General features: G+C 44.7%; 1 protein-coding gene and 1 pseudogene across 3 annotated transcripts in view; one reads left to right on the forward strand and one right to left on the reverse strand.

Annotated features, from left to right (window-relative positions):
- Window positions 1–3,744: 3,744 nt before the first annotated feature.
- LOC126532363 (uncharacterized) lies at window positions 3,745–13,980 on the forward strand (annotated as a pseudogene).
- Window positions 13,981–17,818: 3,838 nt separating this feature from the next.
- Pex19 (peroxisomal biogenesis factor 19) overlaps window positions 17,819–27,860 on the reverse strand; it is a 43,701-nt gene continuing 33,659 nt past the window's right edge. For 2 of the 3 annotated variants that reach the window (XM_055071563.2, XM_050180092.3), the window contains one exon: window positions 17,819–18,195. In XM_055071563.2, coding sequence (XP_054927538.1) covers window positions 18,133–18,195 — 63 coding nt within the window. In that variant the 3' untranslated portion in view covers window positions 17,819–18,132. Of the gene's footprint in view, window positions 18,196–23,918; window positions 24,069–27,860 lie in introns of those variants that run through there. The other variant, XM_055071562.2, reaches the window with a different exon arrangement.

A 27,860-nucleotide genomic window follows, 5' to 3' on the forward strand; every position in this document is an offset into this window, starting at 1 on the left:
CGGCAATTCGAACTATCATTTACAAATCTGCCGCTGCCGTATTGAAACACTTAATTTTTACTTGCAGAGATATGGTCCGGCGTTATCCCCTTTAGGCTACCTCTGCAATGAGTCAGAATCCATCGATCATTCTTTATTATCGTGTCGGCGGATTTCTATTAATGGAAAACGATGTCTAGAAATTCCGCTTCGAAATCTAGGACTGCGTTTAAACAGTGCTGTTATACTCTCCCTTGGAGCAACGTATTAGGATACAGCCACATGAACGTTTGCCTGGCCATTTTTAATTTTCGATGTGACACAAAGAGGCTGCCTTTTAATATTTCGTAGTTTCCATATTTGATTTACTTCTATTTCATTTTAGAGAATTCAGAAAGTAAAACACAAACTCACACTTAAAATATTATTCATATTATTCAAAATTTAACATGAACATGTCCTTTATATATCCTTTACATTATGTATTTCAGTAATAAATTCTTGTTATTACTCCTATCAAGGCAAGGCTGACTATCGTATTAAACACTACTTTATCTCATTTATTATTGCTTTATTGTTTATTTCAGATTATTCATTCATTTTACTTGTTCGTGTTATTTATTTGTTAACTAATTTATTTTATTTTTCCATCATATTACCTCCCAATTCGTGCCTTATCCCTGTAGCGGGTTTGTGCCATTGATTGAGGCTTCATAATCATCAGCAGCAGCATCATCACCACCACCACCACTACGTGTTTGAGGCCACAACAATAACGACTACACGGTAAGTTTTTGTTGCAGTTCAAAGTGAATATTCCCAAGAACGCTAGTAAGATCAGGTAAGAGTTGACGTCGCATACGTTACACGGATCGCGCACTTGTCCAAAATATTTTGACGCCACACAGAGGGACTGAGTGCATGGCACGCGGAATGAGAAGCGCGCATATATTTGCAGATGTGCGTCCATAAGCCTTCAGAGCATGCTTCAAACCATAAGCACTTTCCTGTTGCCGCGCGTGCGGCTTAGCTCTGACCCCCCCCCCCCCCCCCCCATTCTTCGTGGGGTACGATTTTCTTATACTGGCTATGCGTGAACAAAAAGCGCGTGTCCAAAACGTAATTGTCTCGTCTCTTATTGGAATAAACCGTAGACCAAGTGGGAAACTCTACTAAGACACCGAGCTTGCTACGATTCTTCAGTTACGAAAAAAAAAGAAAAAACGGTAATTTGATTGCTTCAACGCACGGCATTTGTGTAATGCGGCGAAGCAGTCAGTGAATTGCAGTGAAGCGAGTTAGAATTTTTGCGCCTACACAGTGTAAGCAACGTGTGATAACAACTGTAAACCTCACTTGGACACGCTTCTAGCCTTTATTATCTCAGGTGTTCACCTGAGGCCTCTGCGCTGAAGCATAGAGTGTGAAATTCTTTCTTTCCTGATTTCGTTTTTTTTCCTCTTAAGTAGTTACTCATGGCAAGTTTCTTTTCTATTGCCGCCACCCATGAGATTATTTCAGCCTCTCTGACTTTCCGCTTGACGTTCTTTGTTGCTGTGATGCCCACCCTACAAGCCGCATACTTACTGGTAAGCTTCCTAGTTCTTTTCCTCCACCGTGAATCATTGTTTTGCTGTACAGATACCTCAACTCTTTCCTAGCCCATTTGCTTTCTTCCATATTCCTCAGTCGTTCTTCATACTCGATTTTACTGCGTGCTTGCCCCCCTTCAAAACTAGTCCAGCCCATATATCACCCTGCACAGATTCATTTGTAGACTTGCCGTGAGCGCCAAATGCGAAGCGTCCCACTGACCTTTGGTTCCAATCGAGTCCTGATTTTACCCCTGATTTAAAGCAAACAACCGCATTTCCAAAAGTAAGTCCTGGAACCATTACACCTTTCCACATACCTCGGAGCACCTCGTACCTATTGTATCCCCATGGCACTCCGTGCTTCATTATGGCTGCCCCCCCCCCATTTCTCTTTCCCTTCACTGTTGTTTTTTCCTGTATTTCCATATATCTATTACCTTCGTTTATCCATATACCAAGGTATTTATATTCTGTTACCCGAGGTATTTCCTGGCCCTGTCTGTTCACTGTTTTAAGTGAATACCATAACACCTGATTTCCTAACGCTAAATTTCAAACCTAAATTGTTGCCTTCCTGTCCACAGGTATTAGCCAGACATTGCAAATCACTTTGCTTGTTAGCTAGCAACACAATGTCGTCCTCATAAAATGAACCTGGAATCTGCTGCTCTACTACTGTACCCGCCTGTTTGTATGAGAGATTAAACCCGATATTGCTTCCTTCTAGCGCCCTCTCCATCCTCACCATCTACATCATAAACAGCAATGCGGATAAAAAGCACCCCTGCCTCAGTCCCTTGTTGATATCAACTTTCTTCTTGCTCCTCATCCCTTCCCATTCAACGCAAACTGTATTTTCTAGGCAAATCTCTCTCGAACGCTGCACACAATCGTCACCTTCCCCTTCCAGAGTATTCCGCGATGCGGCGGAGGCGAGCGCCATCTGGAAGCGTTTCACGGAAGCGTTTCACAGCCCGCTCCGTGGACTCCGAAATTTGACGCGCCGGTGTGCGCAAACGGCGGATGCCGTCTCCGGTCTGTGCATTGTAGAAACGCTGGAAAGGGGGTTTGTTTGAGTTTTCGCGTAACAGAATTATGTTTTCTCGTATATTCAAATTGCGATCCAAGAGCTATCATATCTGTAGGTTGTGTACGATTTTTACGATTTTTCCACGTATCTTAGCTTGAGAAATTCAATTAGTTCAGTGAATTCCTTGACTGGCGTGAACGGCGTGGGTATGTGCGGTTCGAAAATACTTCTGCCGCAACGACGTCCTACGCGGGACGCCGGATTTTCTGCGACACGGGCTCTTTAACGCTATCGCTTTAAAAATGGCGGCGATTGTATCGGCGCCTTGCAGGAGGGAATGGATATGAGCCGTGGTCATTGCAGCCTGATAACGGCTGAAGGTGCGACATGTTAGTGCTCTCTTTTCGCAGGGAAGTAATTGCTGTGCTGTAAACACTAGCTGTTTGCGCAACGGCTCATCATGACCAATTGGGCAAGCTCCTAGCTAGAGGACGTCGACAGCGTAGCAAGATTGATACATGCCTTAATCGTAAGCCGCATTACCTATCACACACGTTACCATCGACTCACCCAAAAACAAACAAGCCAGCTGGACATCCTCATACGCACAATGGCGAAAACGGTGACAGGCCTTCCTATATACACCTCAAGAGTCAAACTACAGCCTGGTTTGCACAACACCTTGGCCAAATTACTTGAAGCACAGAAAAACGTACATCGACCGGAAGGCGATGTACGTACGATGAACTCAGACAATTACAATATCCAACATCAGAGTTTGCCCCACGCGAGCCCCTGTCAATAGTACCAAACATCATAGAAAACATTACAGTGGCCCCCATACCTCGGAATATGCACCCCGAACACCATAAAGGCAGGCGTGCTGCACGTGCAATGGCACTGCACCGAGCATACGGCAACGACCGCGACAACTTCTATATAGACGCCGCGTGCGACATTGCAGCTAAAGTGGTAGCGGTGGCTGACTGGAGGGGGCGAAACAATATTATCAGCCACAATACAGACCGTCAACTGCACGGAAGCGGAAGAATGTGTCATAGCTCTCGCCATCAGAGCTCAACCCCCAGATAACATATATTCTTACAGATTCTCAGCAAGCATGTTAAAACTATGCACAAGGCAGTATTTCTCTGATGGCTTATAAATTGCTACACAAGAACCAACATACCCCACTAGTTCACCTAGTGTGGTCACCTGGACATGCGTCTCTCCTTGGCAATGAGTGCGTTCATCTGACAGCTCGAGGCATCACCCTCCGGGCACCGGTGGAAGGCCAGTCAAACCCAGACAAGGTGGAAAACATACCACTTACACACACGCATATACTACAACACTACAGACTATACCGTAGAACGTTCCCTCCACCACACATGAAACTAAACCGTGCAGATGCAGCCGCTTGGCACCAGCTCCAAATTAATACGTTCCCCAACCTTGCTCTCCGCCACAATTTTTACCTTACCCAGTATCCCAACAAATGTCTTTTCTGTGGAGTTAAGACGGCAAGCTGGGCGAGTTGGTAATTGAACATGTTCCTATGGGTGGGTAGCGCAACCCGGACGAAGGGTTGTTGTTAGTTGTTAATCTGCGCTCGTATTGTGTACTTCCTCTCGTCCTTCGTCCAGGTTGCGCTACCCACCCATAGGAACATTTTCTGTGGAGGACACCCAGACCTCTACCGTTCTACGTGGGAATGCTCCAAACCACCCGGCCTTCCTGCAATACCCAACGCCTCCCGATCCCAGTGGGAAGCCGCTCCTTCGAGCACAGCCTTGGACGACCAGCGATACCCGATTGACCGGGCCAGCCGCAGCAGCAAATGGGGCTCTGGACTGAAGGCCTCTGGGCCTTCATTACCAAATAAGAAGTTTTCTACTACTACTACTATTACCTTTTTGATCAGGAGTGCGTCGCTTTTGTCTACCACAAATAAGGTTCAATAAAAGTGGCGGTTTTTCCTGGCCTGTTAGTTTTTTTGTTTTTTTTTTGGCAACCAATGTGCGCAGGCCACTTTCGACTGTAATCTATCCCGATCGGGCCCGGTCGTGATCGAAGGTACCCAGAGTTATGAGAATTTCCACGAAGATCATGCAATTACGATTTCTGTCACAAAACAACTGAAGAAAAATATAATTTTTGCTGCTGCAAGAGTACAAGTTCTTTGCTTTGATACAAACACCGCCTAGGACTAAATATGGGCATGTGGCAGATATAAAAAATGTCTTAGTGCAAGTGGGAAGCTCCCGCTATTACATGCCTGCCACTTTCCAGCCGGTAGATTCTACTTCCAGCTGGGAAATGCTCTATCCAACTGTTTCCAGCTGGAGCTGAAAAACTTCCAGCTGGAAGTACTGTTTCCAGCTGGAAGACCAGCTGAGATGGACTCCGTTTCCAGCAGGAAAGTGCCATTTCAAGCTATATCCAGCTGGCTCTGGAAAATTTACAGCTGGAGAGATAATTCCAGTTGGAAACCTGGCTGGGAAGAGCATTTCCAGCTGAAAATTCCCAGTTCATTTTCATGTGGGTATCTATGGGGTACCATGGCGGTGCCTCGAAGGCGTTCGAAGTATCGGGCATGTCCGAAAAATCGGGTGTCCGGAAAATGGGTCGCTGACTGTATTAGACAGTAAACAAACTTGCTACCATGACTTTGCCAACACTTCGAAAAGCACGAATATTACAGCTGCTCTCAGAGTGAATATCGAATAGCGTAATATGTGAAGCTACTATTCGAAAATTCGAATATTCGCGCACCAGTTCTTATACATTGACTCTACAGGGTATGTGGCGGTGCTGCAAAGGTACCCGAATTATCGTGCGTCCAGAAAATCGGTCGTTGACTGTATAGTCTCTCGATGCTGACTATATCTGTTTTATGGTAGAGTAGCTAAACAAAGAGCAACAGATGGACACAACTAATTTGCGGCAAGCACAGAGACGTGCCTCTCCAAACCTGGGCACTTAGGTTTGTCACGTAATGTCACTGCCATTGTCACGTAATGTCACTACCAGAAACTGTCCCGAGATTCAATACTGACATGACATGATCTGTAGCTTAGCCAAGTAAATTACCGTGACAAAAGTGATCTTGGGATAAGCATTCAAGTGAGTTATGATTACAACGCCTCAAGGCCAACTTGGCGGCCGGCACCAGCCACATTTCTAACACGATGCTTAGGAATCTGGATGACGCCTCCATTCACGCCCTCACTGGCTACCTTCAAGAGCGTTGGGCCAGTGGTACCATCCCGCAGGAATGGAAGTGCGCCAAGCTGGTCTTGATCCCTAAGCCGGGAAAACCACCCACCTTGGTCAACCTCTGTCCCATCTCTGTTACATCCTGCGTTGGGAAGTTAATGGAACACGTTATCGAGACCAGACTCGCTCGCTACCTCGAACCTACCACCACTACCAACAACTACTACCTACCAGACACGATGTTCGGCTTCCGCGCTTACTTAGCAGCCCCACACATTGGTGAATGCTTCTTCCCGTCTTCTCATGCTTCTCCTCCATCACCAGGTCATCATGCGTCATACACTAGACACGTGTCATCGTCGGCCTCGATGTTGCCAAGGCCTTTGACATCATCCTTCATGAAGCGATTCTTCAAATCCAGACTCTCGGCGTCGGACATCGCACGTATGCGTATGTCCGAGACTTTTTCACCAACCGCAAAATACAACTCGGCGCTGGCACGGGACACCCCTCCACCATCTCTCCTGGCAACTGCAACACGCCACAATGCTCCGTGCTCTCGCCGCTGCTTTTCGATGTTGCACTGCAGGGCCTGCCCAAGCTTCTGGCTGACATCCCCCACCTACACCACAGCCTTTATGCTGACGATCTCACTCTTTGGATCACACACGGCAACGGCCAGAACGATGAGACTCTACAGACCGCCATCGGGTAAGAGACGATCTCGATACAGTTGGCCTCAACTGCTCGGCGACTAAGTCAGAGTATATCATCATCCCATCCCCAGGACGATGCCCACCAAAGGTACTTCCCGAGATGTACACATCACATCTGGATTCTGGGCCTACACCTACAGGCAAACGGCAGTAACAATATGTCGCTCTATACCACCAGTCAGTGGTATAGATCGGTCACCTATTCAAGTGAGTCTCCAACAAGCACCGAGGTATGCGAGAGTCCAACCTCTTGCGCCTCGTTCAAGCCAGAGTCCTTCCATGTTTTTCTGGTCACCAAACTCCGCCGTCACGCTATGGGTAACTAGCGCTGGAGTTTTCACGACGCCTGCAGCGCCGCCCTGGCGGCCAGAACGTGCACAATGCAGCCGCTCCCGCGGACGAAAATTGCTACTGGTAGTGGTGTTGCGTGCCCTGAAAGTCGAAGGAAAACAAAAGGACGCCAACGATACTGTTGCGTATACAAGTGCCACAACTACGTCGTGATGAGGGAGGATGTATCCTTCTGTGTCTTTCCATCTAAACCCTACGAATAAGAACGGAGGCGGCGTTGGATCCAAGCAGTCAGGCGAGCGGAGTAAGTTCCCGTCTTGTCGCCCTGTCAAGCGGTGTCGGGCTGGTTTCTAACTCGAATTTCGCGTGTGGGCTTGGTTTATCCGATAGTGAAGACAGTCAGCCATGGCAGACAGTACCAAACAGCAGAATCTGCAGTCGGCATATCGTCGAAAACAAAATGAGCAATAGCATGCACCATCCGGCATATGTACCAACCATTTTTCCTTCGCAATACCACCGCCAAGTAGAGTCACGGGAAAAAATTTCAGAGTACCGCATTCGTTTTCCCCGCGCCGCCGACACGTTCATTGGCCCAACCGTACCATGTGACCTCTGGGGTGCCATATACCTTCCAAGCGCCGGTCGGGCCGGCTGAGTTAGAGCGCAGGCAGCGCAGGTTCCCAACGTATTTTGTGCGTGCGTGCGTGCGTGTGTGTGTGTGTGTGTGTGTGTGTGTGTGTGTGTGTGTGTGTGTGTGTGTGTGTGTGTGTGTGTGTGTGTGTGTGTGTGTGTGTGTGTGTGTGTGTGTGTGTGTGTGTGTGTGTGTGTGTGTGTGTGTGTGTGTGTGTGTGTGTGTGTGTGTGTGTGTGTGTGTGTGTGTGTGTGTGTGTGTGTGTGTGTGTGTGTGTGTGTGTGTGTGTGTGTGTGTGTGTGTGTGTGTGTGTGTGTGTGTGTGTGTGTGTGTGTGTGTGTGTGTGTGTGTGTGTGTGTGTGTGTGTGTGTGTGTGTGTGTGTGTGTGTGTGTGTGTGTGTGTGTGTGTGTGTGTGTGTGTGTGTGTGTGTGTGTGTGTGTGTGTGTGTGTGTGTGTGTGTGTGTGTGTGTGTGTGTGTGTGTGTGTGTGTGTGTGTGTGTGTGTGTGTGTGTGTGTGTGTGTGTGTGTGTGTGTGTGTGTGTGTGTGTGTGTGTGTGTGTGTGTGTGTGTGTGTGTGTGTGTGTGTGTGTGTGTGTGTGTGTGTGTGTGTGTGTGTGTGTGTGTGTGTGTGTGTGTGTGTGTGTGTGTGTGTGTGTGTGTGTGTGTGTGTGTGTGTGTGTGTGTGTGTGTGTGTGTGTGTGTGTGTGTGTGTGTGTGTGTGTGTGTGTGTGTGTGTGTGTGTGTGTGTGTGTGTGTGTGTGTGTGTGTGTGTGTGTGTGTGTGTGTGTGTGTGTTCCGATTGTCGCGCTCGCATTTGACTGCAAGGAAATCATGCCTGGCTGCTGCGCCTTCGGATGCAGTAACCGAACTGAGTCTGGAAAGACTTTTTTCTCGATTCCGACCGGGAAAAATGACCGAGAGCGTCATGCTGCGTGGTTACACAGAATCGGCCGGGAGAACTTCAAGCCTACAGAAAACACCCGCGTGTGCGAGATATAAGTACACCTTGCTTGTGCTTTTTCGGCACTGTTTAGAAGATATTTAGGCGAAGTGCACGCGGTGTTAGCGATGCTACGAAAATAGGAGTTCATTGCAGGGATCGTTCGCGTCTTGCACGCTTGACGCGGGTACAAGTGTACGCGTTTGTTGCTCAACACACGTGGTTATTCCGTGCTCGTGGCACGCGAAGGCACACTGGTCGCGCGAGAATTCCGCGTCCTCACGTGCACCAGGTACTCGCATGATTTCTCCGCGCACGTGAGCGCGCTCTCGCCTCGAGTCGCTCGACCCATATGGTACTTGTTTTTCGCAGGTCGTGACGATCGCAGTCAATAAAAACATGGTCAATACGAGGCCCATGATACTTCCTTTTTTCCACATATCCTTTGCTCATTTATACATACGCATTTCGAGCTTGAAACCAATGGCCAGGTGATATTCACAACACATGCTTCAAATTTTGAGCTTGTAAGCCGAGCACATGCAATGAACTGAAGTCAGCATACATATTATGTTTTATGTTGAAATGCTACGGTGCATACCCAAATAATGTTGTGATTGATGCGTAACAAGAAATACAACACAACAGAACACCCAGTAGCTTTAGTTTCACTCTGTCACTATGCATGTTACATAAGCCGCTCTAAAAGCACAAGAATTTCATACATCGCCTATGTAACTTAGAAAAAAAAAGTGCTGCGTCACTAGCAGGCGTTCCTGCTTCCTGCAAAGTCGCCCTGCAGAATCGAGGACGCGCGGTATCCGTTTACAAACTAAATTAGATGTATCCGATTCAGCTTGTGAAATTATACAATGAACGTACGTGCCTGTGACACTGTCAGGTGTTAGTTTCGTCCTGCTTGGAAACATTCAATAGAAGCCGATGGCGGTCCACGATGTTCATGCCCAAAAGCACAAGCTTCCCTCATTCCGGCTCGAAGTGACGAAATGATTCCTTCGTAGCTCGCTCCGCGGAAGGAAAAAAAACGCGTGTATAAGCTCCTGATAGCGGCGGTAAGCTGCTGCCCACAATCGTAGCACAGTTCCAACAGTAAACACGATCGGCGTGCAAAACAACCACCGGCTGCATTACTTCGCACAACATAGCATTTTATTTTCGTTCTTAGCAACCATTATCTCCGGGCACAAAGTATTTGTACTTCAGTAAACACTCAACCCGATGTGTCACCGAATATCAAGCTCTTCCAACACGGCGGCCTTCCCGCGACGCAGTCGACTTGGAAGGTATATGGCGGTGGCCGCTCAGTGTTGCCAGTCAAATCCCGACCTTTGCGGTACTCTGAAATTTTTTCCAGTGACTCTACCGCCAAGCCCCTTCCAACGCCACCGCACCATGCGAACGATACGAAAGGTAAATATTATCCATTCATTGCCAAGAATTATGTGGGAGGGAAGCTGCCTTGTAATACGAGTTGTGCGCATACTGCCGGCGTACGCGGACTAAGCCGTCTATGTGTTTTTAAAAATGCGCATGCGGATGAGGACTCGGCGTTGAGATACATCCGGTAAATTTATGTAATTAGTGCTAAATGTTGCCAGCGTTGTTACGGATCCAGCAGCGGAGCACTCAAACCTTTGCTTGCGCGAGTCAGCTGATGCGATAAAGCTTTCTTCTCCATTGACTGCTGTGGCGAAGTAACATAAGAATTTTTTATGTCTAGCCAGAGAAATATGGAATGTCTTCAGGCCAACTAATACTTCCGGAACGGTAGCGCAGCACGAGCGGAGCCATAGCTGCTAGATTTGCGAGGCAGGCTGCCACGCAAGCATGGCAACGGCACACGGCGCAACCGTTCAAGAAACACACGTGTTCGCCGCGACACACTGAAAAATATGTAAAGCTTAAAAAGCTTCTTTCGTCATTTCTTCACTTGATGGCACTAGCTTCTTTACGAAAACTGGCCACTTGAAGCGGCGCGAAAACGGAAACATACGAACTATAATACGGCCGCGCACGTGTGTCGTCTGGTCGTGCGGCTGGTATATGCCGCGTTTCGTCGCCAGGCCGGCGTGCAACGCACTCTTTTCGACGCGCCGCCTATCCAGCGTAAAGCCCCTCCATCCACGCGCCACCGCCGCTGGTCGGCGGAAACGTGTATGGAGGGGCTCAAGGGACTTTAGGAGGGGCTTTAATCCAGCGCCCCCATGGAAGAGGTTCATATGCTGCCCAAAGGTGCCGCGACGCGGCGCCACTGTGCAACAGAGGGCATCGTTCGCGTACCGAAACGCGTGCTTAGTGCGAGGCGGGCTGAGTGATCGGGTGCATTCTGTGCATGTACAGCGCTATTTTTCGAGTGCTGGGCTGTTTAGTTGATGTGGCGGGGTGGGACAACGATGCCGAACACGTGTTGCAAGTAACAGCTGAAGAAGTAGAATGGTGGTATCTCTAACAAGCTATTTAAAAAAAAAATTGCTGTATTTGTGATGTGGCTACTTGTGTTCGTTTGAGTTGTTTTGCCATGTGTTATGAAATGCTTATGCTTTACACTTTCTTGTTTATAAAAACAATCGATTGTGCGTTCTGTATTTATTGTCATTCGTTTGCTGGTGTTTGTTTCCTGCCCCCCAATGCACATCTATCACGTTTGATGTTATTTCTTTATGCTTATTATGTCAGTGTCATGCTTTTAAGAAACTTCTTGCATTGTGAATGGTAGACCATTCGTGACCGGACGCCTCTGTGCTGTCTGTATTTCGCTCCGCTTATGTTACATGATAAATGATCGTGCTTGTATGTTGTTTTTGCACCAACACGTTTTATTTCGTTTCTTAATCCAATTATAAACTTGTTGTATTTTCATATTTTGACCATAATAAAAATATCAGGACCGGAAATAGTTGCGCATTAAGAACCAAAATACCTAGTCTCGTCGTTTCTGCGTCGAAACCACGAGCAGCGTGAATAAGTGCTAGGCTTACTGACGCTTCTAAACGACTGCTTGCTAAGGCAATTTCTTAATTACAATACAGCTAGTTTCAACTGTGCAGATCCTAACACTTCACGTTTGCCGTAATCCGTTGCTAAAAGCCGCACCGAAGACATTTAGTAGCGAAGTTCGTCTTGCATTAATCCTACCTAAACCTTATTCGGAAATGGCATCGCTTTGCAGAGAAATCTTAAGCGCACGAAGCAGCTCAATTTCCTTTTCTTTGTCATTAAGTATTCTATGGTAGCAGCCTTTTGCAATAATAATTTCATACTTTTGATCTCCTTATAAGATACTGCCCACAGTCAGAGTCCTTCTCTGCCACACTTTAAGAGAAAGTGAACAGCTGTGCTCGGCGAACAATCTGGCGCTATGCGCAACGGAGAGTTGGCGCTTACTTGCGTGTAAGCGGGGGTGCAACAGCCCATATGTTTGCATCTGGTGATAAGTGGGACCACTGGCGCTTTGTTGCGAATGCGCGGTATTTAATTTCAGGCGAATATTAAAAAGCGGAGCCCACCGAAGTGTTGAGGCGAACGGCGATGCTGAAGAAATCTGGACCGAGACTGCCCGGCACAGCAGATGCATTACGACGAGGGCGAAATGCAAAACACCTGTTTATTTAAATTTAGGTGCATTTTAAAGGGTCCCAGGTGTTAAAAATTAATCCCGAGTCCCTCACTACGGCGTGCCTTATAATCGTATCGCGGTTCTGGCTCTTAAAACCCGATTTTTTTTTTTGGTCCGAGACCGCCGCAAGCTCCATGTTATGAGCGGCTTTTTTTCGTCCCGGGCGCTCATATCATGGCAGAAGACGCGCTCAGGCAGTAATTTAAGCATATTCAATGTTAAAAATAGTTACGTGAAACTAAAGCGACGGTTGAGGAAGTTGAGAAAGCTAGAATACCGAGGCTGGCCCACACACAACCACAGCGGTAGCGGCGTTCGCATGCCCTCTCATGCACGGTAGCGCCTCTAGCGGCGTGCGCTGGCTCTATATGAAACTGAGGCGGCAGTTAGTGACCAGAAAAAAAATGGAAGGACTCTGTTCAAGCCTTCATCTGCTCCCGCATCACCTACTCTGCACTTTACCTACGTCTCACCCGCTCCGAAAGCGAGTGACTAGAGGCGTCGCTTCATAAAGCATATAAGACGGCCCTGGTGCTTCCAATGTCTACAGCTACTTACAAGCTTACGGCTCTCGGCACCCCCAACATTGTGAGCACACTGATCGAAGCTACCCTCACCTCCCAATACGAGCGGCTTTTACTCACGCACGCTGGCCGAGCGGTACTGCAGCAAGTTGGGATCTCACCAACCAGTGTGGCCCGCAATGATATTGACCTTACACTGGAATATCTTCAATATCTCTGCATCCCTCCCATTCCCAAATGGATGCATCCGGAACACCACACCAAGAGATGGGCCAACCCTGCACATCAACTCAAGAAATGCTTCAGTGGACTTCCGGATGTCACATATACGGATGCCTCTTACCACCCCTCGAAGCCAGCGATGGTGGCGGTAGCCCTCACCCCGCACCGTAGCTGGTACACAGCCTGCAGCATTCGCAACACAGAAACAGTCACCGCAGCAGAGGAGGTTGCCATGCGCTGGCACTAAATGATCCTAATACCACAGTCATCATTAGCGGCTCTCAACAGGCATCACACATTCTACTTTCTACTCCCCCCTCTTCCATCCCCCGCTTACTCTTTTGGGCTCCAGCCCACGAGTCGCTCAGCGGAAACGCCCACGTACATACAACTGCCAGAGATCTTAGCTGCCGAGCTGAGTGTAGGACCCACCTCCCCGCTTCCCCTGACATGATGATCTCGCCCGATTTTGTACTCACCACTTACATGGACATCTTCCAGTACTACCGACTTGGAAGATGCATATATTCTCCCACACACCGCGATCTAACAACACATGAGGCCATTCAATGGCGCAAACTACAAACAGGCAGCTTCCTGCCTAGGTACAAACACTGCTCATCTCTGGCCACTCTCATACACAAGACGTGGACATGTACGCATTACAATGCAAACACAAACACTCCAGAGTCGTGGGAGTACCTCCTATGTGCCTCTGAGCCAGGAGATCAATGCCGTCTCATCTAGCGTGCCGTGGATGCCGCAGCATTCCAGAGGGTGCCCGCCGACTTCCTCTAAGCCAGCACAACCGGTCCTTGGACTGGCCCCCTCTGCTTGGGAAAAATAAAGAATTCACCACCACCACCAGTGGCGTATCAACTATTTTTCGATTGGGGGGGCAAGCCTCCTATAGGAAAGCCTATAGAACTCACTGATGCTGAAAAATGCCTCAGTGAGACCTATCTTTGTCACTGACAGACCTGATTATCACTCTTGCATAATGAACCATTAAAATTGAGTGTTGCAAAAACTTTTTGAAGGCCATGGCGGCCGCATTTCAATGGTGGCGAAATGCGAAAACACCCGTGTACTTAGATTTAGGTGCACGTTAAAGATCCCCAGGTGGTCGAAATTTCCGGAGTCCTCCACTACGGCGTGCCTCATAATCAGAAAGTGATTTTGGCACGTTAAACCCCATAATTTTTTTAAAAACTTGTTGAAGCATGTCGCTGAAGTGAGATAAAAAGGTTGCGAACATTCTTACTAAGCTTTAGTAAATTTCATGGAATTTTTAATTTTGGAACACTATATAGTATAAGCTAACGTGAAGTAAATCAGTTATCTAGACGTTTCAGGTTTGTGTAATGCCCATGCAGGTGACTGATGAACAGTGCTTATACCAACAGAGTGTACATAGCCTTTATGTACATTTATTTAGTTATTCATACTGCAATTCCCAATGGGAATTTCGGCAGAGTGGATTATGAAACAAAACTAATTACAAAATACCATTTATGCCAAGCTTAAAATGCAGAAGGTACTACTGCCAAAGCCATGAAATACTAAAATTTTGTGAAGTATACCAGTAGTCGTTTCATTAGTCAAGACACAGAGTTTATCTTTACAATTACCTTAAGGGAAGCTTCAAAAATGCATCGAAAAGTTAGCAACAAATATGATTTGCATCACAAACGGAAATGTTCATGTTTATTCGTGAAATATCCATGGAATAGCGGCCAAAGTGTCACTTGCCATATTAGTGGCGGTGCTGCCACTGGTAGGTACGAATAATCTAGCGGGTCCAAAAAGTAAGGCTCCGAAACTTCGCTTGATGACTATATATTTGCATCCTGTTGAGATCAGTTTGACCTTACGTAGGACGCAAATGAGAAGTCACACAATTATTGGCATCAATACGACAATCGTAACCAAGGTCTCAAAATTGAGCATTTCACAATAAAATCGTAAAAGCTGGCAGATGTGAAATATAGACATAAATCACAGCATACAAAAGAAAGAACACGATCTCAGCATACTAGTTCCAAAACAAAAGAGTCAACACTTGGTTGAAGAACTTTATCATTAGTTAAACTGTCCCAATTGTTAACAAATCTCGGGAAGAAGGAGCACTTGAAGCAATGAACACATTTGTGAAAGACAGTAACGGTTAAATTATGCCTTTGTATGGTGGCATATCTGGATAACAAAGAGTTAACTTTTGATGTATCAGTGTTGTAGGGCCCATAATTCAGCCAGTAGAAATTAACATGGGAACAGAGCTTCCTCTGAGACAAGGCAGATAAATTAGCCTTGGCAAAAGGAGCTGTTATTGAACACTGTCCCAACCCATTACATGTAAAGCGGAGATAATTTTTTTCTTGCATTTTCTCTGTTTTGTCAATATCATTTTTAGTCAAAGAGTCGCACATTAAAGAAGCATGCTCTACTATTGGTGAGAAACCAGTTTTATAGATTAGCAACCCAAGAGCAGGGGTTGATAGTTTTACAATTCTTTGAAGAACAGTTTTTAGTTTGGGTTTGCTGTAACATAGTCAATGTGCTTTGACCAATGAAGGGTGTTAGTCATCCAATGTCGTAAATATTTAAAGTGAGTTATTTTATCAAGAAGAAGGTTATTTGCACCAAACCTAAATTTTTAAGGTTTTCGTTTCAGAGTAATAGTCATAGAAATCTTTTCCAAATTGGTTTCCATTTGCCAGAATTGACATCATTCAATAATTTTCCAGGAGTCCTGATTCAACTCTTCTGAGTTAGAAGAGCTTTTGATTTCCAAGCAACAACACAATCGTCAGTGTACAACTTCATTTTAACTGAAATATCTGTTATTCTGTCATCAATAAATATGAGAAATAAAAGCAACTCGAGAATGGATTCCTGTGGGATGCCAGAGTCTACTGATAGTCATTCCGAAGAGTGGCCTTTGTAAACAACATACTGCTGCCAGTTTCTTAGGTAGGCTGACAACCAGGTTATCAATTGTGTTTTTGGGGACCTGTTTGTGGGAAACTTCGTCAAGTGCCTTGTTGAAATTTCATAAAAAACTGGCAGTTTGCTTCCATTATTAATTTCTACAGCAAAATCATGACCAGTTTTAGTTAGCCGAGTAGATGAACAAAAACCTTTAGTAACCCCATGTTGATATTGTACTAATATATTTACAAGACGGAAGATAACAATTTAGATTCTTTGTTTACTTTCAGATTGAAAGATTGCAAAAAGAGCATGATTCAAAGCAAGACAAATAACCACGATTTCCTAGCACGAAAAGGCATTTTCCCAAAATATTTCTTGTTCTCCAACATTCGTGATAAGAGAACTAAATCCTTCACCACATGCTGTTAACAAGGCAATCACAATTACCCGAGCGTTATGCAGGTCAAGTACTATGCTTCTGCCCTTGATCTACCTAAAAGCCACCGTAAAGTATTAATTGGTCGGAAAGCCGTTCGAAACGGAAGCGATTTGTTCAGATTCGCGTGAACAAGCTCAAGTGCTCCGAGACCTACACCTCTCTATAGTCAATCTGAACATAAAATTTATTCCAATTGATTTTGGGAGACAATACGCTTGCGAATGTACTACAATCAAGTGCATTTAGTGATGCTTGAGAACCGGCAGCGTTTCAAGCCACTCAAATTGTTTTTTAGAGAATAAGAAAACACTTTTGTCAACACAATATGAAGGCTGTGATTAACCACTGTGCTATGAAGCGCAATTACAACGTGAAGACTGCCAATGTGAAGCCAGCCGCTGCTTCATGATGGTCATGGAGCCTATGCGTCACACAGCAATTTTCGGCTGCTGACATGTAGCTTTCGAATAATGAGCTCTGTTTTAGAAGGTCACTTTTCAATGGACTTTACTAGCTTATAAGTCACCCGCCGTGGTTGCTCAGTGGCTATGGTGTTAGGCTGCTGAGCACGAGGTCGCGGGATCAAATCCCGGCCATGGTGGCCACATTTCGATGGGGGCGAAATGTGAAAACACCCGTGTACTTAGATTTAGGTGCACGTTAATGAACCCCAGGTGGTCGAAATTTCCGGAGTCTTCCACTATGGCATGCCTCATAATCAGAAAGTGGTTTTGGCACGTAAAACCCCATAATATTATTTTTTGTTAGCTTATAAGTCACTAAAATGTTGCCCATTGTTTATTCAAGTTGCCAAAAAATTCACTGGTCGCTAAATAGAAGTTTGTTGCTAAACAGGCAAGAAAGTCGCTAAACCTAGCGGCAAAATTGCTTAAATGGCAACACTGATTACAGATTGTTAAATTATAAAATACAAAGCAGATTGTGTTTTCATAGATCGTTAGGTTATATGTCCAACAAACACAGGATGATGCAATCAACGGAAGTCAAAACTTGTCTTGGACCACCCGATGACAGGCCTCCTTAGCACTGCAGAAGTGCAAGGCGCATTGTGCATACGTCTTGCACCACCAAGAACCATACTCTGCTTGGTGCGGCCGGCTGAGGCCCATATGCAAGGCCGGAAAGGCAATCCTCGCTGACAAAGCAGGAAATACATGTACGCTGTAATAGAGCACACTTTCGGGGATCTTATTCTGGAAGACAACTTGGCCTCCGTGGATGTTTTGTTGGATTTTCCAGTGTACAGCTGACAGTCACCGCTTTCGAAAGTGGGAGGTCAAATGGCATACTTTGCCCCCCTACTTCTGACGGTGAAGGGTGGGGGGGCAGGTGTGCTCCCTGCCCCCCCCCCCTTCCTGGTAGATATGCCTATGACCTCAACCCATGCTAGAACATGCAAGCTGTGATCTCTGCATTTGGGTGGATGCCATCATTTTTTTTTCACACACAGTTCAAAGTGAAGCAGCACAGTTTGTGTTCTAAGCATATCTTACATGAGCTGGAAAATAGCCAACCAGTATGAGCAACACATGAAATGACACAAAATACAAGTTCCAACCATTGCCGCTGTCCTTATGCAGGTACGCTCGCTGAAGAGGTACTTTCAGGTACCCCTCCAGTGCTTAAAGTATTCGCAGACAACATATGCAAAATTTATTCCCTCTGAATGTACACTGATCATTGCAGCAACGGGAATGAACTAAAACACAGTCACTGACTGCAGGTGTCACAAGCAAGTGATCACTAGTGGTAGTGGCATTTCAAATTTGTGAACATACTTATATAACCACCAGCTGGAGCACTCTGCACCACGAAGAATATGCAGAAAAGCTAGCACTGCATCCAAAGTGGCTGCAGACGAATGCACTGTCTCCAAAAATACTGATGATTGCGTTGCAATAAATATTGCACAAAATACAGGCAGCCAGGACCTCTGATGAACAAGCTCAGTCACATGACTGCACACTGCTCGGGCATTCCTGGGGCATGCCCATCCAGGCCAATGTCAGGGCCCTGCAAATGGAAGAAACCTCGGTCAAGCTTCTTCCTGGTCATGGCTAAATAAGAAAGCATCACTAGTCTTGGATACCTGCAAGATATTCTTTGTGTTCTTTATTCTAGAGCAAACAACCATATCAGGTGTGAAGTGAAGAAATATAAAGGTGTGTAGACAACCATCTTGAAATAGCACACAACGGGATGGCACAAGAGAAAGGAAGATGAGTGGGTATGGCGAGGCCGGAGGCATCATGCCGCTCACCAAACATTTCCTGTTCATAACACAAGTGCTGCTGGCTGCCCGCGCCATTGGATCATGTCCCGCAAGCACGTGTCAAAACCACTGCATGGGTGATACCAAATCTGATCCCATCTTATTACCCTGTACCTCGTCAGCATCCGACTGGGAACTGTGCTGTGGTCTCACTGCGCTAGTGGTGTCATCACGTGAACAGAAGCAAGGCACGACATCATCGATTCCGGCTCTAAAAGACCTGCAGCAGCACTTCTTCACCAGTGGGCATAGCGAGGCCAGAGGCATCGTGCCGCTCACCGAACGTTTCCTGTTCATAACACAGGTTAGTTTTTCATCATTTAAGAGTGATGACCTCACTTTGTTAGTTGTTTCGTGCCCACAGACGTGTCTATTAGTAGCGTATGAGTGTCTTTGTGTCTGTAAACTGCTTGTTTGCGGTGATATCGAACTAAATCCCGGTCCCTCTGTTGAGGAAATGTTTGCATCACTTCAATCTGGGCAAGCCACAATCTTGTCAGAACTAGCAGACATTCGCAAACGTCTTTCAACTACAGAGCAAACTGTGTCATCCTTAAATACTAATGGATAGAAGTTAACCAAGTGCGGGTAGAAATCTATTAAAAAAAAAAACTGAAATTGAACCACTTCAGACTGAAGTACAAAGCTTAAAGCAAGTAACTGAACAAGAAAACAGTAAGCTGGCAGATCTCGAGGATCGCAGCCGATGATGCAACGTCATTATTTATGGCATTAAAGAACAACAAGGAGAAAATGAAAAATCGCTGCAGCATGCAATCGTAGATGAGCTTTTTTCACAGAAGCTAAACCAAACTATCCGTTCTGTTGCAAGAATTCACTGTTTTGGGCAAAAGTCAGGCAACAGGCCAGTGATCATTTACTTCCAAGATTTCCTAGAAAAATAAGCGGTCATGCGTAATGCTAGAAAGCTCAAAGGCACTAACATATATTTGCAAAATGATTACAGCCTGTATACCCTGCGTAAAAGGCACCTTCTATGGGAATCTGCTCAGGCCGATAAATCTCAAGCAAAACATGTTTACCTTGTTAATGAAAAACTAAGCATTAATACAATCTCCAGCGCGTCCTTTTCCGAGCAGCTCGTAAACCACGTGATAGTCACTGACTGGACACGCATAGTAATTTAAGGGAACTGAGATTGCGAAGTTTTAACGCCTGTGGCTTATTAAGTAAGACTGAACAGCTTGAACAACTTCTTTTTAAATACGATTCCCACACAACCGTAGTTTCTGAAACGTGGCTACATGGTGACATCAGTGATGCGAATGTAACCCACCCTTCATATCAAATCTTTCGACGCGATCGCACCAGTCGAGGTTTAGAGGTGGCGATGGTACTCAAAGATAGTTTTGTCGTTGGCTTACTCGCGCAGAAATGACCACGAAAGCCTTTTTAAAAGTAAACTTAGCATATCATCGCTGAAAACAAACACCATTGTATATCCATTCTATAGTAAACAATATTGGCACGTGCCATTTTGTCGTACTGAGCATGGGCGGCAAATGTTACGTCATGCACTACAGTTCTGTTGAACAGACTAATTTTGCAGGACATTCATGTGGAAATGTGCAGCATACGTAACATACGAGAGTTCTTCATTCCATGATGTCAGTACTCTTTTTCCACTGCTGTTAGTATTTTTATGTATCTATAGTTACTGTCAAGCTGTTTGTATTATATTACATTGTATAACACTAGAGGTTGACCTGCAATGGTAAACAGTTAAAATGCCTTGTTAATTGTCGCCCTTTCTGTATGCCTTGTATACTGGGGGCTCGGGCGCTTCTCAAGTGAATTGATTTTCACTTTTTGCTTGGGCATTCCCGCATTGTGATGATGCAAATAAACTTCAACTGTTGGGGCCATATGTTTGTCTTGTGCGCTGTCTATCGGCCACCGTCTTCCCCTCCAGAGTTCCTACCACTACTCTATGATTAATGTCGTCATTAAAGTGTCGTCACGTCATAATGGCTGGTGACTTTAACCTACCTTCCATCAAGTGGTTGAAAAAGTCTGCTTCACATCTTGATTAGTTCTCTCGTTGACATTATGCTTTCCTGCAACTTGGAGCAAGTTGTACTTGAGAACACGCGGGTAATTGCCAATCATGGCTCGATATTAGATCTTGTATTTCTCAGCAGAGATATTTCTTTGTGTGACGTGGCTGTTAAAGAGGGTGTACCAGACCACAAGTTGATACTAGTCACTTGTATATTTGTTCATTGTACGCAACATCCAAAAAGAGTTCCAAAAACAGTGAAGGATATGACAAAAGCTGGTGACGAATCCATTCTTGATGAGAGCAGCATTCCGGGCAAGTTGGTAATCCATTACTCAAGTAATACTGCACAACAAAAAACGACACGGACTTGGTGTGTCTTTTTTTACGTCCGTGTCGTTTCTTGTTGCGCAATATTACTTGACCATTCTTGATGTATTGTGGCAGCTACCCCAAACTGACGCCGTTTCTTTGTGGCTTTCTTTTAAGAGCACTCTACAGCACTGTTCAGATGCCTTTGTTCCTGATCACCTTATTAAAATGAGCCGAACAAACCCTTGTATTACCCGCTACATTCTACAATTTAAACGAAGGCTAAAGAGAGCCCAAAAGAGATTGAGCAGAAACCCCGACCTCATTCAACAACTTCAAGTTCAACTTTCTTGTGCACTATCTGCATCTCGAAATAAACATTTTTTATAAACCTCACCAAGTTACTGAAAGAGTAATATGGAAAAATGTTGGTGCTATCTGGGAAATAAAGCTTCTCATTTAGAAAAATTAAAACACAACGACATAACAGTTACAGACCTAACAGAACTTTTAGATGTAATGAACGACTACTTTCATTCTGTGTTTTCTTCAAAGGATGATACAAATCCTGATCTTGTTCCATCCTCGCTAGATCCAGATTTCATAACCTTTGAGGGTGTTTTCTCTGTTACTGAACATAAAAGCAAAATCTTCTGGGGGCCCCGACGGAATTCCGAACTTTTTCCTACGTCTACATGCATAACCAGTATCGCATATCTGAACTACTATTTTCTGTGAATCAATCAAAACAGCGACCTTACCAGATGATTGGCACTCGCCAGAGTTGTTAGCTGTGCACAAGAAAGGAGATCACCTGCTGAAAGAAAACTACCACCCAATTTCTCTGACGTCAGCGTGCTGCAAGGTACTAGGACACATTATTGCTCATTTCATTACTGATTTTCTTGAAAGTAATAACCTGTTGTCTTCAGCTCAACATGGCTTTCGAAAACAGTTAACAACCTGCACACAGCTCGTAGCAAGAGTCCACGATATCGCATTGACGCTTGATTCGTCAGGTCAGATAGATTTACTTTTTTTGGTCATTAGCAAGGCGTTTGATCATTTCTCTCGTGTCAAACTTCTCCTGAAGCTCCAAAACCCTGATCTTCCATCTTTCATCATAAATTGGATAGATGCTTATCTTTCAAATCGTGCACAGTTCGTTGGTGTAAGGGGACACGCTTCTAACATATTACCAGTATCTTCTGGGGTTCCACTAGGAAGTGTACTAGGGCTGATTCTTTTCCTAATATATATCAACGACTTAGTAGATACGGTTGATTCTAATATTAATATCAGATTGTTTCCTGACGACTGTGTTTTATATAAGAAAGTAACTTCGTCAACAAGATCAGGTTGACTTGGATTTCGCCCTAACAAAAGTTAGTGTATGGTGCACCCGGTCGTCAATGGTATTAAAACCCGATAAAACGGTCCTACTACGCGTGATGAAGAAACAACAACCATTCGCGTTTACTTACCGCGTTCAGAGAACACAGTACATGAAGTAAATTAATTTAAATACCTAGGAGTAACCATTACTAACACGCTTTCATGGTCCATGCATATGACAAACGTCTGCAAATCCGCTTCGCGAAAACTTGGTTTTCCAAGACGCAAGTTGAAAATAACACCTCCCGAATTGAAAATGCTCGCACATGAAACGTACATTTTACCAAATCTAGAATATGCATCAGTGGTTTGGGACCCTTTCAACAAAAAAGACATAAAAAAATTGAGATGATTCAGAGACGCACTGTACGTTTTTTTTTTTTTTTTTAATTTCTATCAACAGATTCTCCAATCTAGTAAAGGAAAATAACATCCCTGTGCTTGAAAATCGCCACACAATCGCGCACCTTAAATTTTTGCGTTCCGTTTATAATAGGACGGTAAAGACACCTGCACAGACCTACATACAGCCGTTCTTACGACGCGCATCCAGGCATCGTCATGTGCATAACCTGCTCCCATACACTGCTGGGACAAACATATTCAAATATTCTTTTTTTCCTCGAACAATTGTTCAGTGGGACAATTTGCCATCAGATATCGTTTGTGCTGATGACATTGACAAAGCTTTGCTCGGTATGAACATTGAGTGAGCCCGAGCTTTTGTGTACTACTTACACTATTTACTGTGCTCCTTTCAAAATATCTTACTTCTTTTTGTATAATCTGTAGGGATAATTGTTCAGATTGTAATTATTGAATGTGGCTGTATAATCGAATTGATTTGTACATGCATGTATACATATGTGAATATATATATGTATGCATATATATATATATTTGTGTGTGTGTGTGTGTGTAGACATTGGCTTTCGTTATTTTACTGTCTATTCCCCTTCATTTTTTTTTATTGATCGCCCATTGCATATTCTTGTATAATTAATTATTGCTTTTGATGTGTGTATAATTGATTATCTGTTCCTCTCCCCTCCTGACTGGTTTTTAATGAATGCAGTGTTTCCTAAATAAAAAATAACAAAAACACAGGCGCACTGTTTACACTAGTTGCACAACATTTCAAGATGGCTCTCATGTCAAAATACCAGCTACTAGTCCAACATTGAACTCTTTAAAAGTGGGTAGACAACACTGGTCTTTCCATTTGTGATTGCCACAGCAGTGTGCTCATTAGGTACTCCGGTTTGGCAACATCACAAGACAAAAATTATGCAGTAAGCAGGCCTGTTCCTGGTCACTGAAATATGGCACATTTTGCATTTTGATTCATGCGAAATCATTGCAAACATGACCCCTAAGATTAAATATTGCCATTCAAAATCTTCTTGTCTTTGTACACTATTAAGTGATGGCCCAAGAATTTCACTGCGTAGTGCATAAGTTCTAACAAAGGGTGGCGAAATTAGGCAAGTGTTCTCGGGAACTCACTTTTTTTTAATGAATTTCAGACCTTTCTCTTCCTGTCTTTTAGTTTGTGAATGAATTTAAACGGGAATGATGTATAAACATTACAAATGTGAAGTATAAACAAGCAAGCTAACATATATATATATATAATCTTGCAGGACATATGCAACTTGTGCAGGTGCAAAGACCAAACCAAACCAAGGCATTCCTCCTGCATTCAATTGACTACAGCAAGTTGTGCATTAAAACTAAGTAAGTGTAGCAGCGTTACGAACAGTACCTTGGTTTGGAACCTGGCTGCCAAATGATATTCACAGCCCTCTTCAGCACTAAAACACTGGCTTCCAAGTGGCTTTGCACAATGTTTAGACAGCAAAATATATTTGGTCTCCCATTCCAAATCTGATTTGGAAAAAGCACACCATGTAACAACTTCCATCATTCCACTTCCAGACGGTGGTTTCAGAACAAGTGTTTTACATTCCACTAAGTTGTTAACCACACAAACTTCTCCAGATTCACTGATGATGATTTTCACACTCGGTGCCAGAAATTAATGGCTGACCACCAACTAACAACATGCCTTTCACCATTGAGGAGCTCGAACAACCTTGGGTAACACCCATTCTGACACGTGTTCTGGCCTAGTCTAATGAATTATATTTCTGGCGAAATTCTTTAACACGGACGAGAAGAGAAAGACAACACGAACGCCGGCTTAACGGCTTTTCAATTTTCGTAGATATTTCCTGCACTCTGATAATTTGCTTCATCCTAAACAATTTGTTTTCACACATGGGAAGAGTGTGCACCTCACCTTACACGTGCTCCATAAAACACTCAGCAAAAATAAAGAAAAGAAAAAGCTACTTGATTCACTAGTCTCTTGACTTCAAAGGTGTCTTTTGCAACCTTTTGCATCCTGCAGTGGAACAGTTTTTCAGATCTCATAAGTACTCTAAAAAACTTTGCCAACACTTAAAAAAATATTTCCTCGAACACCAAACTATCATTTACTAGTAGTCCTATGGGCTCACCAATGAGTCCTCTAGGTTGGAATATTATTATTATTAATAAACATCTAAATCTCCCCTTGCCACCTGGTACGTCTACACAGACATACACTGACAGCAGGTGGTGTTATGTCCGGCTGGGCACGCCCTGCAAAATTCACCACGAACATAGCAACATCATGCTTCCTGTACTACCCCAGAAGCCATGCCAATACTTCTACCCGAATTTGCAACATCACTGTTCTTTTTAATAATGTCATCCTCAAACACTAACAAAAAAACGATAGACAGTTATATAGCAGCATTTGTTGCCTTACGTAGGTTAAACGTAAGCACCTTTGCAGGACATTACAGTGTGTATCCTTTCAAGTCTTTCAGTTCACCCTACAGAAATGCAGACGTAAAGAAGACGTTATAAAACAGGGCGCCATCTGGTGCCTCGTGCCAAACGTATCCAAGCCAAGACAATCCATTAGCAAACACCTTGCTGTTGCTATGCGGATGTGTCTCGTTAGGCCTACGGGAGCCCGAATCGCCGAACGATCTCAGAAAATGGGATGGGCTATGTGCTCATAACTAACCCCTCGGGTGAGTTTAGAGAAAGCAAAAGCTCATTACAATAGTTACTGGCGATCAATGCGAGTAAGAGTGTAGCCATCACAAGAACTCATGCTGAAGCGGGAACCATGGGTGCCATGGCTCCCGAAAGATAACCCGAGAGAAAAATAACCCCATGCCTTCTACAACGCTGCCCGTTGTCTGCTCTTTAGCTTCAATGCAAGTGACAAAAGTAGAAAGAGCAGCTCTGCAAGGCTTTTGCACTAGTTCACATGTACACGGCGCGTCTACTACTCGTTTTCCAAGCTTAAAATGAATCAGTTGCTATTGAAAAAGTACTTATATAGAACAATGCATTTATCGCAACCATTACAAACTTGGGGCGAGAATACGGTTGAGGCAGGAAGGTACAAAAATGCTTCATTCATCATTTTAAATAAGTACTCTTGGTTTTAAATAGCATAAAATTTATATTTTTGGGTTTTGTGTTTTCACAGCACGCACTCTACAGCTTGCGTGTGCAGTGAGCACTGGTGGAAAGCACTCAATCGACGGTGCTACACAACGCTCGAACACCGTCGATAGATGCTCGGCTATCTCACTGCTGACAATGATCGTTCACGCTAAGTTGACGGCGACAAATGTTTGCGTTGAAGGCTTCTTCTGCAAATATTTTCTGTTGAGACACTCGTAGGTTTGTTTCATGCGCGCACACTTTTCTGATTTCTCCCGAGAATGGTTTTGCTCCATCACTTCACCCCGTCCGATGAAAAACGCAGTGACACAGTACATGAAAACACCCGCCGCTAACAGTAGGCACCAGTCTTTGGAAAACTTTTCTCGTCGTAACTTCACTTGGGAGTGAAATAAAACAACACGGAACAAACACGCAGGATGTGTGTTCGTAGCGGTCGCCGCAGGATCCTGTTTTCAGGCAAAGCTTAGCGCAGCGCCAGCGATTCTTGCTGCAACGTTCCTTCGCCAGATCACGGCTCAGAATAAACGCACGCGGCACAAATGCCACATCGTAAGCTCGCAGTAATATTTCCGGCATGATAGATAATCACAAATAGCTCTGGAATTCACTCTGACGAGGGGCTGAAGCACACAGCTGACGCGACCTTGCCCAGTTCGAAGCGTGGGCGGCCATCTTCTCCATCGGTAGAGTCACCGGCCATCTGGCTCATGATGTTAGTCCAGAGTGCGCTCCCATTGGTGGACACTCGTGTGCCTCCGCCTCGGAGAAGTAAACACCCCCTTTTTTCTAAATTTGTATCCGACTATAGTCTGCTACTCCGCACTGGGGAAAAGGGAAGGGGAAAGTACTGGGATGGGTGATGATGATAAGAGAAGAGAAGTGGTGAGTGCTTATGTATACGAGACAGTTGCCTTGCTAGAGCCGCTCGTCTAGCTTGGTGTCCTGCAGGAACTTCAACAACACTTTAGTTGCACGCATTGAAGTTGCAGTGTCAGGCCATGGGCCGAGGATAGATTTCTCCGACAGTCTGGAGGATGTAATTTGGGAGACTGGTATTGAGGAAAACCACTGCCATGGGTGCACAGGATGACACAAAGCTCACCGAGAATATAAATTCCAACCCCGAGATACAACTGTCTGTTGTGCATCATCTCTTTCGACTAAACACTGCACAGCAGCATTTGCTCCTATATTGTAGTGATTTTTTGCATGCCAAAGTTTTTCTACGTCGAAGAGTTCATGGCAGGCACATTCCACCAAAGCGCTGGCCACTTACTGATGAGAACTAGCGCAAGAAATCCAGAGCAAATGAAGACGAGTAGTGCTGACGATAACGAAAATAGGGCTGGGCCCCAAAACCCCGCGGGCGGGAAAAATGGAATGTTGAGAATTTCACTGCCACAAATCTTACCTTCAGCATTGGCTTTGTATAAGACTAACGAGACGTGAAGAAACCAGACAAAAAGCTACTTATTGCTCCAACTTCTTCTCTTTGCAGTGCCCGCCTGCCCCGTTTATTTGTCTTTTTCTACAGGCTTTGCAAACAATGTGGACTTGCTGTGGCCAAAAATGTGCCTCTGTTTTGTTTTTTTTCGTGTTCTTCAATAGCCCCAACAGAACGTCTTTCACCACTAGAAAGCACCAAATCTTTCTAACGAGTGAATTGACTTCGTGTCACAGTTCTCTCCCGTTCTACGGCCACATCTTAAAAACGGCATTCGTAGGCACTTTTGAAAGGAAATGTGTGTAACCGCCATGTAAAAAAAAAGCAATTCCTTTCTTGAGCAGATAACCAAACACGGTGAGGAGCTTTTTGGTATGTTTAGATATCCAAAACCCCCCAAAAATTAGAAACTGTGTTTCAACATTGCGATTCGACAAAAATTACGATTTCAGGCCCTTGTCCTCCCTTAAAAATTTCAATTGTCCGAGATTAAACCACATACTATATTTACTCCTGTAAGGCTTGCAATTCTTTTTAAGGTCGTGCAGAACAGAGGAGATAATCGATGGTCGATGAAGGTAACAAAGTGGATGCCAAGGGAAGGAATGGAAGGTGACTAGGAGATGAGATAAGCAAAATAAGGAAATTTGCAAGCATAGGATGCAGTCAGTAAATGCAAAAGAGCAGTAAATAAGAGAGAC

This window comes from Dermacentor andersoni, chromosome 5, assembly GCF_023375885.2.
Source record: "Dermacentor andersoni chromosome 5, qqDerAnde1_hic_scaffold, whole genome shotgun sequence".
Classification (NCBI taxonomy): domain Eukaryota; kingdom Metazoa; phylum Arthropoda; class Arachnida; order Ixodida; family Ixodidae; genus Dermacentor; species Dermacentor andersoni.